This window comes from Penicillium cosmopolitanum, assembly GCF_028827165.1.
Source record: "Penicillium cosmopolitanum strain IBT 29677 chromosome Unknown utg000009l:1.0-9042332.0:1.0-9050551.0, whole genome shotgun sequence".
Classification (NCBI taxonomy): Eukaryota; Fungi; Ascomycota; class Eurotiomycetes; order Eurotiales; family Aspergillaceae; genus Penicillium; species Penicillium cosmopolitanum.
Window position 1 is genome coordinate 3,975,052 of NW_026622679.1, and position 20,185 is coordinate 3,995,236.

The 20,185-nt window shown below is 45.7% G+C and overlaps 5 protein-coding genes across 5 annotated transcripts; 3 read left to right on the forward strand and 2 right to left on the reverse strand.

Moving 5' to 3' along the window:
* Positions 1-569: 569 nt before the first annotated feature.
* On the forward strand, positions 570-2,389 carry N7509_009593 (SGNH/GDSL hydrolase family protein; the record flags this gene model as incomplete). Its single annotated transcript, XM_056634230.1, has 9 exons — positions 570-768; positions 903-937; positions 1,002-1,054; positions 1,111-1,232; positions 1,363-1,450; positions 1,506-1,599; positions 1,663-1,722; positions 1,791-2,027; positions 2,090-2,389. The coding sequence occupies 9 exons, from the start codon at positions 570-572 to the stop codon at positions 2,387-2,389; spliced, it is 1,188 nt and encodes a 395-aa protein (XP_056484850.1).
* A 544-nt stretch (positions 2,390-2,933) lies between these two features.
* N7509_009594 (uncharacterized protein) lies at positions 2,934-6,850 on the reverse strand (the record flags this gene model as incomplete). The annotated part of the gene is made up of 5 exons (XM_056634231.1): positions 2,934-2,978; positions 3,120-3,973; positions 4,029-4,235; positions 4,294-5,063; positions 5,124-6,850. 5 exons carry the CDS (start codon positions 6,848-6,850, stop codon positions 2,934-2,936), a joined length of 3,603 nt encoding a protein of 1,200 aa, XP_056484851.1.
* Positions 6,851-9,066: 2,216 nt separating this feature from the next.
* N7509_009595 (uncharacterized protein) lies at positions 9,067-9,954 on the reverse strand (the record flags this gene model as incomplete). Its single annotated transcript, XM_056634232.1, has 2 exons — positions 9,067-9,839; positions 9,900-9,954. 2 exons carry the CDS (start codon positions 9,952-9,954, stop codon positions 9,067-9,069), a joined length of 828 nt encoding a protein of 275 aa, XP_056484852.1.
* Positions 9,955-13,719: 3,765 nt separating this feature from the next.
* N7509_009596 (uncharacterized protein) lies at positions 13,720-14,805 on the forward strand (the record flags this gene model as incomplete). The annotated part of the gene is made up of 1 exon (XM_056634233.1): positions 13,720-14,805. One exon carries the CDS (start codon positions 13,720-13,722, stop codon positions 14,803-14,805), a length of 1,086 nt encoding a protein of 361 aa, XP_056484853.1.
* A 3,139-nt stretch (positions 14,806-17,944) lies between these two features.
* On the forward strand, positions 17,945-19,992 carry N7509_009597 (conidial yellow pigment biosynthesis polyketide synthase; the record flags this gene model as incomplete). The annotated part of the gene is made up of 2 exons (XM_056634234.1): positions 17,945-18,172; positions 18,250-19,992. 2 exons carry the CDS (start codon positions 17,945-17,947, stop codon positions 19,990-19,992), a joined length of 1,971 nt encoding a protein of 656 aa, XP_056484854.1.
* Positions 19,993-20,185: the final 193 nt, after the last annotated feature.

The window sequence follows — 20,185 nt, forward strand, 5'->3', positions numbered from 1 at the left end:
GTTACATCCAAGGGAATTCCTCGTGTCTGCCAAGATCTGTGGCAATGGGGCCCACTGTCTTCTGTCGAAACAGACAGTGTGCCCAGACATTTGGGCGTTCTATACTAACCAATCATGGGAAAAAAATGGTTCACAAGATCCAGAGACCAGTAAAGTTCTGGCGGTAGCCGAACGGTTCCAAAATAGACTGATGAGCCCCTGAACGAGGGTCCTCCAACCCGGTTGGTCCGAAACCCAGGGTTTCTTTCGCCCCGCTGGAATTCCTTTTTGTGAATTGTTTCTAGACTCCAAACTCCGTACCCCATGCAGCTATCGCTTTAACCCCCTTCTTTGGAAATTGACCTCTTGGCGTTTGATATTCCTGGATTATCAGCCGCCCCGTTTGCTCAGGACTGGGATAAATTGTGCGGACCACTTAGGACAAATCACGCCATTATAGTTTCTTTGACCGCATCGGAGATAGACAAGGAGTCCGCCCGACCACGCGTTAGCCCTGCAATTTGATCTGGAGAATAACAGTTGATGCTTGATGCGACCCCCATCCTGTTGAAATCACATCGACTCTCACTATGCGGGTAACACATATCCTTGGTTGGCTCGCGTGGTCGCTACATGCCTCAGCGACTATTCTGCAAAATGGCCAGGAGAGGGAAGACCCGTGGCCGGGACAGGCGTCCGTGATCACGCTGGACGACAGCTGGAAAACATACGAGGCGGATGCGCCGGAGATCGCTTTTAAAGGCCGCTGGGATAGCAAACATGTTTCTTGTACGTTAACTAGCTATCGACCTTCCCCCATATGATTCAATACATTCTGACAATTCCCTAGGGTGGTCGTTCGTCTTCCCCAGACTTCCCCCTCCCCCTTGCGACCTTCACTAATGACGATCCTGACATCAGAGCGCCGGGGATTAAAACAGAATTCACTGGAAATAAGGTATGCGCCAATCACGACAATGACGAATGTGCCACCGTTATGAGATAATTAATGGTTTTGTTAGCTTGCTGTGAGCTTCGGGTCCAGTACCAACGATGGCGCCCTCGTCGCCTACCGGTAACTCCTCCTCGATGACCCGCGCGCCTCGATCATGATCCTAACTCCTTGAACAGTGTTGGAAACCTTGACTGGCAGTATTCGAATGTCACTGCCGACGCTACCTATCAATTTGTGGGGGACACCTCAGAACTTGGAGAGGTGCCTGCGGACACCGGCAAGGTGTTTGAGATGCGAGGTATGATATCCTTCTGAGGCGGCATGACACTTGCCAGACAACTGACTTTTATCTAGTGACCAACTGGGGCATTGGATAAGTCCCTCCCTTCCCAATCGATCGCCCTGCGCCTACTTATACCCTTCTACAGTTCAGATTGCAAGCGTCTCGTCGGCGGGTGACGCGCATCTTAACGTCCCTCCACGGTTCGAGAAGAAGGTTGAGGTCATCGGTGGATCGTACGTCTATCTTGCCTCGTATTCCTAGAGGACCTGGTTCACTGACTTTCCAAAGCGTCGCTGCAGGACAGTACGGAACTTACGAGACTCTCTCGTCGTGGTCGTGGTTGCTTGTCGCCGGCCTGGGAAATGTCGAGCACACTATAACGGTATGGACAATGTGAATGCCGATCGCAACTCAGAGAAATGCTAATATCATCTTTCATGGATAGGCCTACCCCGGCGTATGCCTTGTCGATAAGCAATGCTATGGTGGTCAATCCCACGGCATAGTATGTTACACACCAATTCCTTTGGCCCTCCTCTTTCCGCAATATCATACTTACCAACCCATTTATAGGGCTGGTACTGGCATAGGGCATCCGATCCAGGAAGCCGAGCTCGTGCAGTTTATGGGGATGAGCCCGAAGAATTCGACGTGAAGGGTGACCAGGCCACAGATCTGTTCCTCATTCAGATGGGAGGAAACGACCACCGACACCCCAACGAAATTCCTGGTCGCAATTATTACCATGGCTACATCGATTTGATTGATGACCTTCACAAAACTCACCCACATGCTACTGTTCTCCTCGTGGTACGTTGCACCTTCTCTGAAACTTGATATTGATCATCATCAACTAATTTTTTTTTATTTAGTCACAATGGGGCTCGTGGAAGCAAGATGGCTTGTCTTTCGTCCCGAATGAGGTCTATGAGGATGAACACCGCGCTATTCACGAACATTACAAAGACCAAGGGTTCGTCTACTATTTTAGCACCAAGGGTCTCTTGCAACACAACGATATCAACCCTAAGAACCACCCGACCGATGTCGGTCACATCAAGCTCGCAAGCCATCTGCTACAGTGGGTCAGATTGGTTTTGAGATGGGAGCTTGAACCTCTTGGAGAGGTTACCCACGGAACTCTCTACTGGAACAACCAGCAAGAGTATTAGAGGATAGACGACAACATTGTATCATAACGAACATACAGGGCATGTGGCTTAATCTGCATATACACCTACAACCCAAAACGAAAATATAACTTTATTTCCGATTAGCCCACAATTCCAAGCTTACAACCGGAGTTCTACTCTTCTTTCGATTTCTCAATTCCTTGTTCCGACAAGGACGCAGTGCTTTCCAAGCCCTGGAGGTTGGAAGTCGTCAATTCTAATAATTCCATCATGTGCTGGGCGATATTGATATATGTGATGGTACAACTGCCAGTGGAGCTTTATAAAACCTGAAGCTCGTGAACGGAACTGCTCAATTTCGCTCCTCGCATGATACCTATAGGAAATCTGAATTTGGCAAAGGAAGAGAGAAAAAAGGAGGGATCATCCGCATGAGATTGTACCTTTGCGGGGATGTCTTACGCATTACATAGATATTCGCATTGAATATGCTAAAATGCATTTTCTAAAGTGGCTACTACAGCACTAAGAATAAATTATTTCGAACTCCTCAGGCGTAGTACTGACATTTATTGTAGCAGAACTAAAGATATTTGATAATCTTGGGGTTCACACACATGTTCAGCTTCTATCGCGATCATAGAATAGCCAATCCATACTGAGAAGAAAGCCAGCCCGATTTTCAGATTTTACGCGAGCAAGGCGGGTCGCTTTTTCCGAGGTGGACTCTCCGTTTATGGGGAGTTTGAATAACCAAGTTTCGACAAACATCAAGGATATTCTGATGGTGAGACCTAGTTTGACCAAACTTCAAGGGGAGTTCGGAGGCGACGGATGAGAGAGGCTGTCGACCAACCAGACTATCAGACGGGGGGTTGACCCACGCTGAGATTTTCAAGGGACTGTGGTGTTGGCAAAGAACAAGATGTGCCCACTGGTCATTGGCAAGATCAAATGCCGTCTTGCCAAACGAATTTTCCCATGACAATAAATCTGGTCGATGTTCCAATAGCAGCTTCACAGTACCAGTGAACTTTTTACGAACTGCCACATGAACAGGGAAATCACCTTTATTGTCAGAAATCTCCAGCTGATCTTGATTTATCGGATCGCCGTGGTCAAGGAGAATTTTGACAATTTCTAATCTCTCATGGCTATCTGGATCAGGCCAAGTAGTAGTCCCTGGGAATGATGGATATCCAAGATATGCCTCGCTGCTTCTGGAGAGCCATTCCATCAAGGGCGTCTGATGTTGACGTTTATCTCTCTCCGTTAGCATGGTCGAAATGAGTTTTGAATTGAGCATTTCGAGCATTCCGAGAAGCAGAGCCGAACTTTTGCAAATAACTTGATCGGTATCGTTTTTATCCATGTAGGGGCGAACGAGGAGTAGATGCAGCAAATTCCTTCCAATTCTATCTTTGACTGTTAGATCTGCTCCGGCATCGAGAAGGATACGGGCGAATCGAATTTGGCCAAAGGCAAAGGCAAGACACAAGGGCGTATAGAGTTCCTGAGTCCGTGTTTCCATATATTCAGGATACCGCTTGATCAAGTATCGAATGAGGAGCTCCGATTCCGCGCATGGTTTGGACTTGATTGCCCAGTGAAGGACCAAGTTATCTCCATATACTTAGCACTCTTTGGAGAGAACAGTGAATGTCGCGAGTCAGCTTACCGGTGCCATGTAGCCACTTCATTACGCATTTTTCAATCTCATCCCCCGACTTCACGAATTCAGACACTCGAGGGTCGTCTCCGTGGGCCTTGATGTACTTCACGTACTGCTCGATTGCATCGGGGCCCATCATCCATCGAGTAGCTTCGAGGTTTCCCTCCATAGCAGCTACTAGGAGGGCCGACTTGTTATGATTCGTCCGTGGAGCTGCAACGCCTTTAGGTTTAATGATCAATAGCTATTCATAGGCCTCATAGTAGCATACCATGAAGCGGATCCTCTTCTTCTGAGTCTCCTTGCGCGAAGAGTCCAGCCCCACTCTTCTCAACAATCATTGAAAGGCACTCGATTCGACCCAACTTCAGGGCCAAGAGAAATGATGGATTCAGAACCGAGTCCAGTTTGCGGTGACGGTGATCTCTATCTGTGATATTCCGTGCCATGCTCAGAAGAGATCGTAAAAGTTCGATATCATTTGTCATAACTGCATGATCAATGAGATTCATTTTCTGTTCGGGGTGAGAATTGTCAGTTAAAATAACTTCTGTGTCGTCCCACCGTTTCCAAGCGCGGAATTTGTCCATTTCCTTAGACTTCTCGGTAAATAAATATGCGGGACATGGCTGCAATAGAGCAATTGAAAGTGGGGAAGCACGTAGCTTGACATATTTCACTGCATCCATTTTTTGTCTCTTGGCGCTTCTCCCCTCCGAGTCAGAGTCGTCGTCGCAATCGCTACCACTAGATGAGGCATTGTCATCATCCGTCTCCGGTGGTTCTTGCATATCCTCATCCTCCGAGTTGTATCCACAATGCCGTGAATGCCGCTTGAAGGGCTTGTGTTGGGCGTGGAGAATATCAATTATTTCGTTCGTGATGTCCCAATGACCACGCAGGATGGCTAACTCAAGGGGGGTAAACCCAAGGCAGTCCCTTTCACCTAGGCTCAAAGGAGGCTCTTGCTCAGATCCATTTTGCCAATTGAGCGCCAAATCTTTGATGATATTTATGTCACCTGTCCAGGCTGCTTCGAATCTGGGTTTAGTTAGCAAAATTCCCCATTGTGTTTCCGATCCTGTCATATACGGTACTTACAAAGATATGTATTGGTCCCCAGTCTTCCTATCAAAATTATAGAACAAAATTGGCTCATAGCTCCTTCTTTGCTCCGATTTAGCAGGCTTTTTCTTGTTCCGAAAATCCTGATCCTCGGGATGCAACTCGCAGAATAATTTTGCTTTGCGACTTAGCAGCTCTTGCTCCAAGAGCTCAAATTCAATGAGTCGATCTTCAATAATACGGCGCTTTTCATCTTTCCCTTCAACATTGACATTTTCGTTCGCTTTGGCCTCGTAGTTGGCATACAGCCCGTTAAAATGCTGTCTTGCTCTGCTCAGCGTCAAATCAGTAGCCCAAAATCGATATGATCCACTTTTAAGTCCATCCAAAAAGTCCGCATCATGATCGGGAAATAGCGTTGGGGGTCGGGGGTCCTTTTCTGGGGTACAAGAGTGTGAGAGAAATTCGCGCATATCCCATATCTTCTGTCGAGTGATGTCAAGAACAGAAAGGCCTCCGCCATGCGACCAGTGCTTATGAGTATCCGGATCAGCTCCCTGATCCAGAACGTGAAGTGCCAGGATAGGATACTCCTTTTTAATTGCGGCCGTAAGTGGCTGGGGAGTCAATTGGAAATCTTTTGCGTTCTCGTAATGTAGTTTCGGGGTCGAAAACATCGCCCGACGACCTGGAAATGCTGAATTGAGAGTGGAAGCCACAGCAACAGGCTCAATCATAGGATTTGCACCCGCATTCAGAAATTCCAAAGCACTATCTGGGTTCCCTGCGAAAATGGCCGTTGTCAGTGCCGAGTAAGTGGTAGATCCACCTATGACACCCATAGATTTACCAGTAAGCGACAATTGAGACATGGCTCGAATCGTGTCCTCTCGACTGGTCTCGAGAGATACTTCCAAGGGGATGGTATCTTTCATGGCGGCAACATAGTGCAGCGGCGTTGTGCGGTACAAATCTGGTAGGGCTGGGGATGCGCCTAGTTGAAGCAATGTTCTTGCCATTTTATGTGCCAGGGGTTGGTCGAGAAAAAACGCCAATCCCAGACACAGAACAGCACCCTGCGGCTTCCGTGTTGATGGGGACGCACCAAAGAGGCTAACCCGCTCGTACTGCTTTATAGGCATCCTCACGTCTGCACCAAATGACGCCAGTCTTTTTACGACATCCACATGCCCGTGCAAAATAGCAACATGCAAAGGTGACATGAAGGTCTCCCAAGACACATCATCAGGATCCACGACATCAAGGCCTGAATTATGCTGATGATCAAGATAGTTTCCATTCGGCGCTAGATCTTTCTCATCATCGACCTTGACATTGACCAGGGGAACCGAATCGCTCGCCTCTTGGTTGTTGTAACCGTCATTTTCAACGCCAAATTGAACGGGCGTTGGTGAATCCGATATCCACAGCCCATTTTGTTGCGCGATTTCTTTATTCTGATCGCTTTTGACGAGAATAATACGAATAATGTCAGTGTTGCCCCGCGCGGCTGCCAAATGCAACGCGGTGTTGCCATCCTGAGTTCGCGCCGTGATTCTAGCCCCATGGTTGACCAGCAACTGGACTGTTCCTGGAGAAGAAGCCACACAGGCTATTTGCAGCGGTGTTCGCTTGGTGCAGTGGCGATGATTGACGTCTGTCTTCTCCTGGTCGAGACATTCTTGAACGGCACGCAGATCGCTCGATGCGATCGCTCGACAAAGTCTGTCTGTTTGTTCCTCGATATCGTTGCTCATGGTCATATGTGATAGCGGAAAATACCTTATTACATTGTATGCCTACTCTGGACTGTCGGGTATGCTGTTGAGTTAAGTAGTATGTTCACGAATGTCTTTCAGTTGGGCCATTCCCAGCCAAGCGCCCATTTACGCCCATTGGTCAAATCCACCAGGCAGCCACACCACTTTCTAGGCACACAGTGTGAAATGACCTCGGGATCTAGTTGCTGTTTTTTCAGTCGTAGGCCCTTTCCATAACCATTAATATACTTCTCAAATGACGATTTATGAACATTTCATATGATTTGGCTTTTTTAAAAAATTCATCGAAGACATTGCCTCGGGTTGCATTGAATACCTAGAAGTCACAACCTTGGAACCTTGGAACTTCCAAGCTTGAATTCACGGTTTAATGCTCTGCAGGTATATTTCGTATTATGTTACAACATGCCTAATTGTACTACTAGCAGTACGAGCCTCAAAATAAAGTCGTAGCTAAAGAGATTTTCGTACGGGTCTCACGCCCTGGGGAAGCCCCGGCCCCACGCTTCCAAGGTTGCAATCACCCGTTAGCGGTCAGTTCATGGAGTTTGAATACTTTCCCACTGAATATTATGGGAATGGCTGCTAACTCACTCACCGGGAGTTAACTGTGACCAAACAAACCATGAAGGAAGCGATGACGCTAATAGTCTGCGGTTTGCTATGCAACCAATTGAGGCCCAGGTTAGGACTGACAAGAATCCCAGAAACAACAGAAACAGTAACCAAACCCCCATTTCTGGCAGCTGAAATTGGACTATGCGGCAGCCTTTGGATTACCCAGTTCACCAGCCTGGATGTGGTGGGTAGTCTGAGCAACGGAGCTCTATTCCTCGGCCAGCTAGTCAACCTAGTGGTGGCTTTCAGTCCGACCAAGCCCAGTCAAGCCCAGCAACTGGAGGCTGGTCTGAAGTCCCCAATAATTACTGAGGCGCATTATACGAAAAATGAATCCTCTCCGGGTTGCCCGAGAAATACTTTCTATGTTTTGTGGAGGCTTTGTTATTTGTCTAGAGTTGAAATTGCATCACACTGAGGTTGATCGTTCTCCTATGATGATTTCTTGCTAACAAGTATTTATTCGCCGTTTCTATTCTTCATGTATGCACTATATAGTCACTAATTAAAGGGCCCATATTTTATGCATGAAGCTCAGAAAGCTTCTAGTCCAAGCACTAAGATCCTATATCGAGGCTCAGAAATGGGGATGAGAAAAGCCGGTACGAGAATGTGATCTGTTATTGGACAATTTCAATGCGGTTGCTCATTTGCGGGCAACCTCGGAGGCGCACTTGTCTCGGGCAAATGGAAGCAATGATATAGCTACTAAGAGAGGTGCTATTTTGTTCATTATCTCTGACTGTATACAGCCCAGCTATTCGACTTAAAATCTGCTCTAGGCCGATGAACGTCGAACAGCACTATGCTCTTATGGACAGCCTTGAGAATTCAATAAATATTACCAATATGATGTGGATCTATATCATTTAATTTATGCATCCTTTCTGCACTGACACCCCATGGCTTCCTAACTTGAATGTTCTCTTTTATCTACTAGTACTAGATAACCACTACACATCCATAGAATAGACATCAATGCTACGCAATACAGATATCCCCGCTGCGGAAATATTTCCAAATTCGAAGGTCTAGTACCCAGGTAGCTATACATAACATATTTCCCATGCCAGGTGGGGCTTCCTTTTTCTAGGTGCCGCCGCTTTAATAAGGGCGCTCAGAATCAGCCTCACTGAGTAGATTTCAGTCCGGGCTCAGACTCGCTGAGCAGCTCAGAGCAGCTCACGTGGCATATTATTAAGGCTCTGAGCATCTCTGAGTGATCAATGACTGCTCAGTGATTGCTCAGTGATTACTCAGATACTGATCAGAGGCCTCTATTGAGCACCCAGCCTATACCCTGCCTGTGCCAAAACTGGCACTTGGCCCCATAATGGTGTATAAGTGAAATACTTTTTTGATGGCCTACTGAACTCTATCTTTCTTGAGGTTTTTTTCCAGTTTCTAAGATTGTTGTTAACAGCTTGCAGGCCTAGCCCCAATTGAACAGTTGTCGCTACAGCCCTTCACAGAGAGAGTATTGTTCTTCTTATATACAGTTATAGAAAATACAGTATTATAAAGTTATCGTGTACTGTAACACGCTAAAGGTGTTTCTTGCCTTCTTCATTACCGCGCTATCACCCCGGCAGTTCACCTCGTGTATAGGTATCCGACGGAAGCTCAGCCATATTGGCCGCCTCGTGTTTTCCATCCGCTTCAAATATTCCTCCAGAGGTACTGCTTTCACCCAGCTTCGTCGAACCAGGATCTGGTAAAATTTGGGGGTCCGGAGAAATATTTCTCTTTTTCTTGATTCGATAAAGGAGCCACAAGCCCACTATCCCGATAATCGCGGCGGCAGCACAACCTATTCCAATCCCCGCTTTCGCGCCAGTGCTGAGGCCTTTGTCGGAGTTCTCACTGCTGCTTGAAACCTGAGTTGTAGCTGCAGTTACAGTTGGCACGGGGCCCAATGCGCGAGTTGTCACTGGCACTAGTGAGCTAGTTCCGGTTCCTGTACTGGTGGACTCTGTTACCAATAGGGTCATGCTACTGCGGTCCGAAGTCGATGGACGGTCAGAACTAGCAGAACTCGACGTATCGCTGGCATTTTTTGGACTCTCAGACATGGTAATCTTAAATCTCCCGCTAGACCAATCTTTATTGGCGTAGATAAACCGAAGGTAATAATCATCGGCCACCGGAAATTGGGTTTCTATCGTCCATGAACCCAGAGTGATATTGAGATCCTTCTGGACGTAACTTGGAGCTTCCTCCATGTGAGAGACTGGGACAAATTGAATCATGAGAGGGTGTGATATCGAATCGGAAGAGTTGTAAGACCAAGTCGTAATAAGGCCATTGTAAACGTTCACAAGGTCGCCTTCATTTGGATAAGTGATTTGGAAAGCTGGTAAAAAGGCCAAAGTTAGGACCGACTGAAGGAGATCGCCTTAGAAAGTGGACTTACCATTGCTTTGAAAAACATTCAAGGCGAACGCAAGGAGCAAGGTCGATTTGAACATACTAAGGGTGGTTACTTTACCCAGAATGCCAGGTAGCAGTCTTCGGCCTCGAGAGATCAACTCGAGGGTAGGCTTTGCATGATATCTTTTCCGACCAAGACATAGACAAGAAGAATAGGGGAAATTAGCTATAGACGTCCGAGACTAGGGACCTAGTGTCGACATGGGTCGGGCCGTTCAGGTACTTTTTGAAGGACCCTTGATATTAGTTCCAATTATCGATTGGTTGAGACTCTTCCTCGGCTCCGGTAGAACGCTAAGCAAGCTAATTCTGCATTAGTACATGCTGGGTCCAAGAAACGGAGACTCATGGGGCCTCTTCTGAAACCCCGAGGCAAGGATCCCCCATGGACTGTAGCTTGCTTCAGCTACCGCCAAAATCGTCGAAAACCCTTTGTCCACAATGGCTCGGAAGAAGTCGCCGAGTAACTAATCGTAAAATAGAATAATTAGTAGTAGGCCTTTTGTCTTATAGGTCTCTGTGAATAATGACCAATGTTGTTACTATACCCGTGCACCAGGGTGATTCAATCAGGTTCTACTGTGGTCATGAGAGGATCGGTACAGCAGCCGCAAGAAAGGGTGAGAATCACCCTTTCTCACCCGATCACCCGGTATTTCCTTGCTCATTGTACACTTTCCCTTCTCAAACCCGATCGTGCGAAGCTAAAAAGGTACAGTATTTTCATGATACTCAAATGCATTCATAATGAGCGTATATTCCCTATCCGGGGACGTCTAGTACATACGACCATAGGGTGTGGAGAACAGGGCTTCCCGTCCGCTCAGCCGTACTTAAGCCACACGCCGGCAGGTTAGTAGTATGGTGGGTGACCACATGCGAATCCCTGCTGTTGTATGTTTCGTTTTTGCTTTGCTCTTGTATTTTTTTTTCTTCTTTGCTTTGAATTCCCGTTCCTGCTGGGTCCGCTTCGCTCACTCGGCTCTTATGTAAGTATCCTCAGAGAGCAAATCAGAACGCTCAAATCAGACTCACTGAGCAGATCAGAGTGATCAGAGAGCCGCTCAGAGAGATTATATGATGATCACTGATCCGCTCAGCGCGCTCAGTGACGTGCTCTGACGTGCCCGGATCTACTCAGTGAGCAAAAGCGGCGCTCACTGAGCCCTAAAACGGAAAGGGAAATCCAAGACCTTGCATGGGAAATCCGGTACCTAGGTAGGTAACCTTCCAAGGTTCAAGAGCTAGGCTTCCAATAGGCTAAATAATGTTTCTTTGAGTAATAAATTTCCGGGATTTCTTGCAATGTAGAGTTTTTCATTCATATCCTTAGGGCTATGGGATTAAATATTATTCTTAATAGATTTACTAGTTTATCAAAGGTTTGGTTCTTGAACGAAGCTAGTTCAAGTGCGTAGAATATCATCCACATTGGTATTGCTCAGCTAGCTAAGATTCGTTGTGCATTGTATCAATCTTTTCCGTGACATGCAAATCCGAACGAGACCGATGTTACACAGGGAGGGCAGCATTAGTATGATTTGATATGGTAGATCATGCCAGTGAGGATGGTATCTATCCTTGAGATTGAAAGACTTCAGAATTGAACATATCATCTTAGCTATTCCGACTAGAATAAAATGTAGTTGAATACGCATGTTTCCGTAATAAGCTGATTGGATATTGCCTCAGACCCTCGTAGTAGAACTTTGGAATTACAAGGGACCATTTTATGTTTCAGTTCAAATACTGATTTACCAAGGATAGTTCCAGGTTTTATATCAAGATATGCACGCTGACAAGTAACAGTGTCGCTCAGTCGTCGGACTCCAAGGTTAGCTTCACAAAGAGAGTCTGTTAAATCACCTGGACAAAACAGCCCTCCGATTACATATGTAGATGGCTTACACACTTACGTACTTCACAGGACTATGCTTTGTAGATCATCGAAAACTTGAATACCTGAGCAAATAAATTCATAGTTTCATTTCGGGCTCGAAAAGCCCAACTAGAATACGGCTAGGCAAAATTATCCTACTCTAGTGCCGGGCACTTACTGGTAGGACAGATCTGACTAGGGATTTTATGCTTCATGGATAATCCTTTAACGCATTCTTTGGCTCTGTATAAATTTATTGCCACCAGGCCTGAGTCTCACACTTGACTCCCTGAAATTCAACCTAGAGACGCTCGGGTTTTTCTACAAGTAGAAACTTAACTCGTTACACAGAAAGATCATCTCTCTTCCAGCCAACCGGGGTCAATGCTTGACTCGATGTTAATTTACTACAATAGGACGTTGGCGAAGATATAAATTCCGGAAGTTTCTCTAATTCATTCTCATTTGTATTTCTATACAAGCCATTCCCATCGAAGCTTCAAGTTAGCTTCTACCACCCTTTACCTAAAACCACACTATTCGCGAAGCAGGTTTGTCTTTCTCCTTTCGGTTAAATAATGCTAACATACCTACTGAAACATATATAGAGTCTAAATTTTGCCACGTTGGTCTTTTTGTGGGGTTCTGGAGGTGGTGTGTCGGGTGGCGGTGAGGCTCGGCCAAAAGATGAGCGTATTCCTATGATTTTCTGGGGATCCGGTAGCAGCACACCCGGAGGTGGTGAGGCCCAGCCGAAGGATGAGCGCATCCCGTTGATTTTCTGGGGCTCCGCTGGCAGCGAAAGTGGAGCAGGAATCCCTCTCCCCAAGTAGGATAGCGAGCTTGAGTTGCCTCGGTACAGGTTTTTGTTTCCTTTCGAGCTATCGACACCACTCGTAAGGTTTTCCCTATACTACAAATGCAAATGCAGAGGCAAAGATTTATCTATTATTGAAATTCTCTGGAAAATGTAGAAGAATACTAGTATGAAGCATATCAACGAATCACAATGGTATTTGAACTTCACGACGTTAGCGTAGTTCTTAGTTTTATTCAATTATGTCGAATAGACGACTGAAGGATTACAAAGCAGGCCGTCTGAATCGTGCACATGAATCCTGCAGTTGTAAGACACGGACCCCTCGGGATGCTAGAATTGTCTCACATCCAGGGCTTCAGAGACAACTAAGACTGTGACGAATACTATATAACCCTGACTAGGTGTAGATCTTTGAGTCAGAAAATGTTCAAGTTGGACCAAGCCATCTTACTTTCACGCTACATTTTCTCCTATTTGCAAACAGACAACAGAAAAATGACGAGCGAATCCAAGCCTACTGGTGGATTTAAAAAGCGCCTAAGGGAAATCCTGCCGCAAGTTGAACTAGTTAAAGAGTTGTGTCAAGTCCCATCAATTTCCCTCGGTGTTATTCATAACGGAGAGATGTTTTGCCACTCTACCGGGTATCGAGATCCACAAATGATTGAAAAGGCCGACCCTGACACCATATACATGCTCGGGTCCTGCTCAAAAATGTTCACATCTGCTGCAATGGGAATTCTTGTTGGTTCTCAGAAGGTGCATTGGGAAGATACCATTCGGAAGTTTCTTCCAAATTTTTGACCAACAAAAGATCCCCAAATTGGGGAGAGTGCGGATTTTATCGACCTTCTCCGTCACTCAAGCGGCCTTGGTGAGGCAGGCCGTCTTTGTCTTGGGCCTAACGGGTCTATCTTAATCGACGAGGTTGATTTGCTCCCGCTCTTGAATTTGATGTCGACATCCGATGAAAAAGGACAACGATTCAATCGTGAGTGGGCTTACAATAATGTCGCCTATGGCATTGTAGCTCAAGTCATAGAGCAAATAGACTGTCAGAGATTTGATGAATTCATTAAGGATTGCATACTGCAACCTCTAGAAATGACTCGGACTATTCTGACAAGAGCGGAAATTGGGGCTGATGCAAACGTCGCTACTCCATGTGTGACCCTCAAGAACGGTCAATTTGTCAAACTTGACTTTGAGGATTGGCCATGTGAGCATGTCTCGCCGCTGCTAGCTGCAGCTGGAATTCGAAGCAGCATCAAGGACATGTTGAAGTGGTGCAAAGCGGTCCTTTCGGCCGAGCGGGAAGAGCTATGCCATATCCACGGAACACCGCAGACGCGATTCCCCATCCCAAACAACCCCTTGAAGCAAATTAGTCGCATTCGTCGCGGATATTGGGCTCGACCTGATGATGACCCTTCGACAAGCAAGAGTGCGGCTTATTGCATGGGATGGGTTAGACTAGATCTTCCTTCCTCGATGCTCGGCGCCTTCAGCGGAAATGTTCTTTCTCGCGAGAAAGGTTCCAAGAATCACCTAAGACCTGAATTTGTACTGGGCAGGTCTTCTGACCCATTACTAGTAATTGGTCATACAGGTGGAATGCCAGGATCTTTAGCAACGATATGGACGTTTCCAGAAACAGAGAGTGATGTTGTGGTCTTGACTAATGGTAGGGGCCTTGGAGATGCAAGTGACTTTGTGGCACAGATTTTGATCCAAGAGTTGTTTGATCTCAAACCAAAGGTTAATTTAATACCATGGGTCAGGCATGAGACGAAGCTGGCGCAAGGCTACTTTGAAGAGACAATGCTGGAGCCTTGGAAACAAGGTAGAGCCCCAGATGCTTCAATGCGAAGCCCAGAATCTTACGTAGGTGAATATCGGGGATTTGATGGTCTTTTTAATTTGGATGTTTTGATGGAGGACTCTGGGGACCTTTGCGTCATATTTAATAGGCGACGGGCATCAATGACGAGTTTGATGTTCTTCACTCGAGATATATACAGCTATTTTATCCCGGATTTTGACAGATGGATGAGTAGAGGAATTTCGGTGAACAAGTTTGAGCAGACATTGCTCGAGTTCAATTTTGATGAAGCCGAGGGAGTTACTATAGGTCTCTGGTGGCTTCGGAACTCAAAGGAAGAGCGGGCATATTTTAAGAAGGTTATATAAAAAGGATATTTAATCAGACCACTTTTGTATTCTCAAAAACATTATTTGATCATTTTGGGCCACTAGTTACTCATTAGCCAGCATAATTCCGGAATAAATATAGGAATCATGATCCGAAGTTGGAAAGATTTGCTGTAGGATTCTCATACATAGTTGGTGGAGAGTCCAAACAGCAATAGAGAAATACAGAATCTCCGGCACCGTTTGATATCATTTATCTTCATCTATTATGAGCCCTTGGCCAACTTAACTCCATGCTTACTTCAACTCGATACGTACCTAGGTAATGTCAGAATTTGAGTGCAAAATAGGATTCTGCGAAATCCAGGGAGAATCACCTATTGCTAGAATGCAAAAACTACAACAGTAGGTTATTCTTGACAGCTGACATGTTTCAGAAACTGGAAAATGCGACTATTATCGCTGTAAAGTATCCGGGTGATCTCTACGCGGTATTTGCAGATCCAAGCCAAAATTCCCATCTAGTCATCTACAGGCCAACTTTTACTCTCCCGTTTCACAGAAAATGTGGCTCGACCAGCATGAATCTCGACCCTGCATCAACTTGAAGTTCGCTGCTGACGGCCGTTGCATGGTACTATACCATAATTGGCATGTCGTGGTGCTATTTTCATCCCGCCGCTTGTAGGGTGACCGTCGTATCTAGTATAGGTGGACTTTCTGACCGTGGCGTATTTGGCAGATTCCTCACTCAGGCCCTCTTAGTGATCAGCCAAAGCCTTTGATGTAGTCTCTCTACAAGTAACTTTATCCCTATCCTTACAAGAAAGCCTCGTAATATATCTACTTTATTTTCTCTTCGGATGATCTTGTCGGCCATGTCGTATGACTCTGAACGTCACAACCCCGCCTCGTGGCTTGTTATGAGCTATAATTGAAGACTACTAGGTATTTCCAAGATTCTAGAGAGAATTACTCCAAGCCAGGCAGGCTGGTTATGTTATATTACTGTTTATCTGTCAGTTAAGCTAATATCGCCTGGTCGCTCAGTCACTTTGAACAGATATTGGCTCAAATAGAAGACAACACTATTATGATAATCTTCATCCATGGATATCCCGAGTCGTACCTAAATTTCCAGGGCTCCAGGACTTAATTACCTAGGTAATCTTGGCATCCGTATTAATTTTAAGGGACAATAAATCCACAAGAAATGAAGAGACAAGATGGCTTGAATGTGGTAGATTTAGATATCTCTGTCATCGATTTCTACTGGATGTCTTCTCTTGTTATTTGCCCCAAGTGACTCTGTAAGGTACTAACGATGATGGTCATGCTGACCTGAGAATCTAGCGTTGTCTGTGAAACACCAGATGTTGTGTAACCCCAAGGTTCCCACCAAATTTTGAAAGCCAAGCATCTCATAGTCTAATGCTGATATAAGGACCCCAAAACATATATGACTATGTGGATCCTGATCATGCAACGAATTGCGATTCTTAAGTTGTAGAATATTATTTCTAAGAGAGCCTCGTCGACCAGCGAGATGTGGTTGGCATAAATATCCAACGCTGAGCCTTCGATTTTCCTTTCAAGCCCGTCATAACCATTTCCTGATTATCTTCTGAAAGTATTTTTATCTCCAACACAATGGATGTTCTGGTTTTTGGAAACATTCGAGATAGAAACCTCGCCGCTCGACTGCAGAATCTAATATTTTCGCGATCTAACCATCCCTTGGTATCAGAGTTTCTGCTATCCGTTAGCTCTATGCTACGGCAAGCAATCCCAGACCTACCCTGGGCGACAAAATCCGATTTTCCTACTTTTTCGAATTTACAAGAATTTGTCAATCAATACACATTACAACAGACCGCAAATCCGATCATAGAAACAACTTTTGCTTCAATTTTACAATTAGCTGAGTATATTGCGTATGAACACCTGTCCTTGCTTCTGGTGTATTTCTCTAACATTATGTTTATCCAGGTTTCAAGAGACAGATTCCAACTATAATTTCCGTCCCAGGAGTATTATTTCAGAATCTTATGGGCTAATTGTCGGTACGACCGCGGCAATAATCCCACATGGCGCTGCTAGTATAGAAATTGCTGTTCATGCAGTCAAGATTACTCTGAGGCTCGCTTTTTACGTAAAAGGTTGGGCGAACTGCTTGTTCGTCGAGGACAGTGATCTAACGGTGGAAAGTTGGTCCTTGGATGTTACTGGACTACAAAAGGGGGAAGCTGAGATCTTGCTTGGGGATTTTGTCGCCGGTTTGGTAAGGATACCTTAATTGATAGTTCAGCGGAGCAATTTCTAATGGGTTCTTTCTCAAAGGCGTTGCCGAAAACTCAATATCCCTTTATTAGTGCTATATGGCCTAGCTTTGTCACAATATCAGGCCCTCCGAGAACTTTGAGCTTGCTTAAAACCAGCTTAAACGCCAAAGTCATTTTTCATCAAGTCTCAGGGCACTCCTTTGGGCCATACCACGCCTTCCATCTTCATCAATCGATCAATATCGGCGACTTTATTGATTCGGAATTTATTACAGGCCACGCTTCGATCAAGCAAAGGCCGCAGGACAGGGTTCTTTCCATACAAGGGGGGAATACATATCACGCTGACTCGATACGGGAGCTCTATTCTATGGTGATTATCGATATATTGAGAACATGCCAAGACTTCGTCTCTTTGCTTGCATGCCATCGAAATATCCTGCCCTCAGGCGCGCAAAAATGCCGGGTGCTATCATTTGGCTCATTTGACAGCCAAGCGCCCATTGTTCTAGCTCTGCAGGATCATCTCACCCGAGACTACGCAGGATCTGTTGGAATCAACATGACTGGACAAATTCTGCCACTGCAAACATACGGGACAAAGACTACATTGCTATTGTCGGAATGTCAGGCAGGTTTCCCGGCGCTGAAAATTTAGACCAATTTTGGGAAGTGATACAACAGGGGTTAGATATGCACCGTGAAGTCAGTTCAACTAGAAGGAAATTACGAATAGCATCAAACACAAGCTAACGGATCAAAATTTATAGGTTCCATTAGACCGTTTCGACGTCGAGACACATTGCGATTCATCCGGGAAAGGCCATAACAAGAGCCATACACCATTCGGATGCTTCATAGACAGACCTGGCTTATTTGATCCGCGATTCTTTAATATGTCTCCTCGAGAGGCCACACAAACCGATCCAATGCAACGTCTTGCTCTGATCACTGCATACGAGGCACTTGAAATGGCCGGTTTAGTCCCTAACCGTACACCTTCTACCAAGATAGATCGCATTGGCACATTTTATGGACAGACAAGTGACGACTGGCGTGAGATAAACGCGGCTCAAGAAATTGATACCTATTTTATTACAGGCGGGGTTAGGGCGTTCGGTCCGGTATGTGTCTTTCTTCCCTCGATATCATTCCATTTATTTGTCGGCTTTGCTAATTTAGCTTCTATTTGATTGAACAGGGTCGCATCAACTACCACTTTGGCTTCAGCGGTCCAAGCTTCAGCGTTGACACCGCGTGTTCATCGAGCATGGCCGCTATTCATGCGGCATGCAATGCACTCTGGCTGCATGATTGTGATACGGCCATTACAGGAGGTCTAAATGTTATGACAAATCCTGATATCTTTTCTGGTCTAAGTAAGGGTCAATTTTTATCAAAGACTGGGTCGTGCCAAACTTTCGACAATGATGCAGACGGATATTGCCGTGGAGATGCAGTCGCAACCATAATATTAAAAAGACTCGCAGACGCTGAGGCCGATCACGATAATATTTTAGGAATCATTCGATCTGTCGCAACAAATCATTCATCTGATGCTATTTCAATCACACATCCTCATGGGGCTACGCAAGAGAATCTTTATCGTCGGGTTCTGTCACAGGCCGGCGTAAAATCGCAAGATATATCCTATGTCGAAATGCACGGAACCGGTACGCAAGCAGGCGACAATACAGAGATTTCATCTGTAACTGGTGTTTTTGCGCCCCCAGGTTCTCGGTCTAAGGAGCAGAAGCTCTACATTGGATCTGTTAAAGCAAATGTCGGTCATGGGGAAGCATCATCAGGAGTCACTGCATTGATCAAGACTCTTCTGATGATGTGTCACAATTCAATCCCACCTCATTCTGGCATCAAAAAAGGATTGAATAAAGGGTTCCCTGACCTTGCTGAGAGAAATATTCATATTGCCAAGGAGCCAATCCCCTGGAAGTGCACGTCGTCAAAAGGTCGAAAAGTATTTGTGAATAATTTCAGTGCTGCAGGTGGTAACACTGCCATGGTCATCACAGATGGAAAGGCCAGGTCTCTTAGAGGCATTGACCCTCGAACCACCCAAGTCGTCGCGATATCGGCTCGTGCTTTATCTTCCCTCAAGACCAACCTAAAAAACCTACTCGATTATTTGATTACACACCCAAACGTGTCTCTTCCAAATCTGTCATACACAACGACATCACGGAGAATGGTTCACAACTACCGATTTTCCGTTGCAGCATTGAATATCGATCAGGTCAAAAGTGTCCTGATGCGGGCAATATCGTCAGATATTCTGCCAGTCCCGCAGGCGCCCATAGTTGTACTGACCATTACCGGACAAGGCAAGATGTACCCTTTTGTGGGATCGGACCTTTTCCGAACAAACAAGGTGTACAGGGCTAGCTTGATCGAGTTCAACTCGATTTGTATCACCTATGGGTTCCCGAGTATTCAGAACTTTGTTAATGGAAGCGATGACCGACCAGTCACAGAGCATTCTCCGGTGCTTCTTCAAGTGGCACAGCTTTCGATTCAAATGGCCCTGATCCGCCTTTGGAGCTCACTTGGAATCGTACCAGACGTTGTGATTGGTCACAGCCTCGGTGAATATGCTGCGCTTTTTGCTTCTGGCGTTATATCAGCCGCCGATGCGATCTATCTTGTGGGATCCCGAGCCAAATTAATGGAGATAAACTGTACGATTGGAACCCACGCCATGCTTGCCATTCAAGGGGAATATTCGTCTCCAGATCAAATGAATTTACATCAATCTGATCTTGCATGTATAAACAGCGCCAAGGAGTTTGTTTTGAGTGCCCCAACTACTGAGGTTGAAACGTTGAAACACCGATTTGAAAGTCTCTGCTATAGAGCGACATCCTTAACTGTGCCCTACGCATTCCACAGTTCACAAGTCGATGCGATACTGGCACCCTTTAGGTAAATATGCTCGAAAGTCACTTTCCGAAAACCAAAATGTGAAATTTTATCTCCGACGCTTGGAAGGCTCCTTGGGGACTCTTCAATTGACCCAGAATATCTATGTCGACATGCCCGTCAAACAGTAAATTTCTACGGGGCGCTCTGCGATGCTAAGTCCAACGGTATCATTACCAGTGACTCTGTTTTCTTGGAAA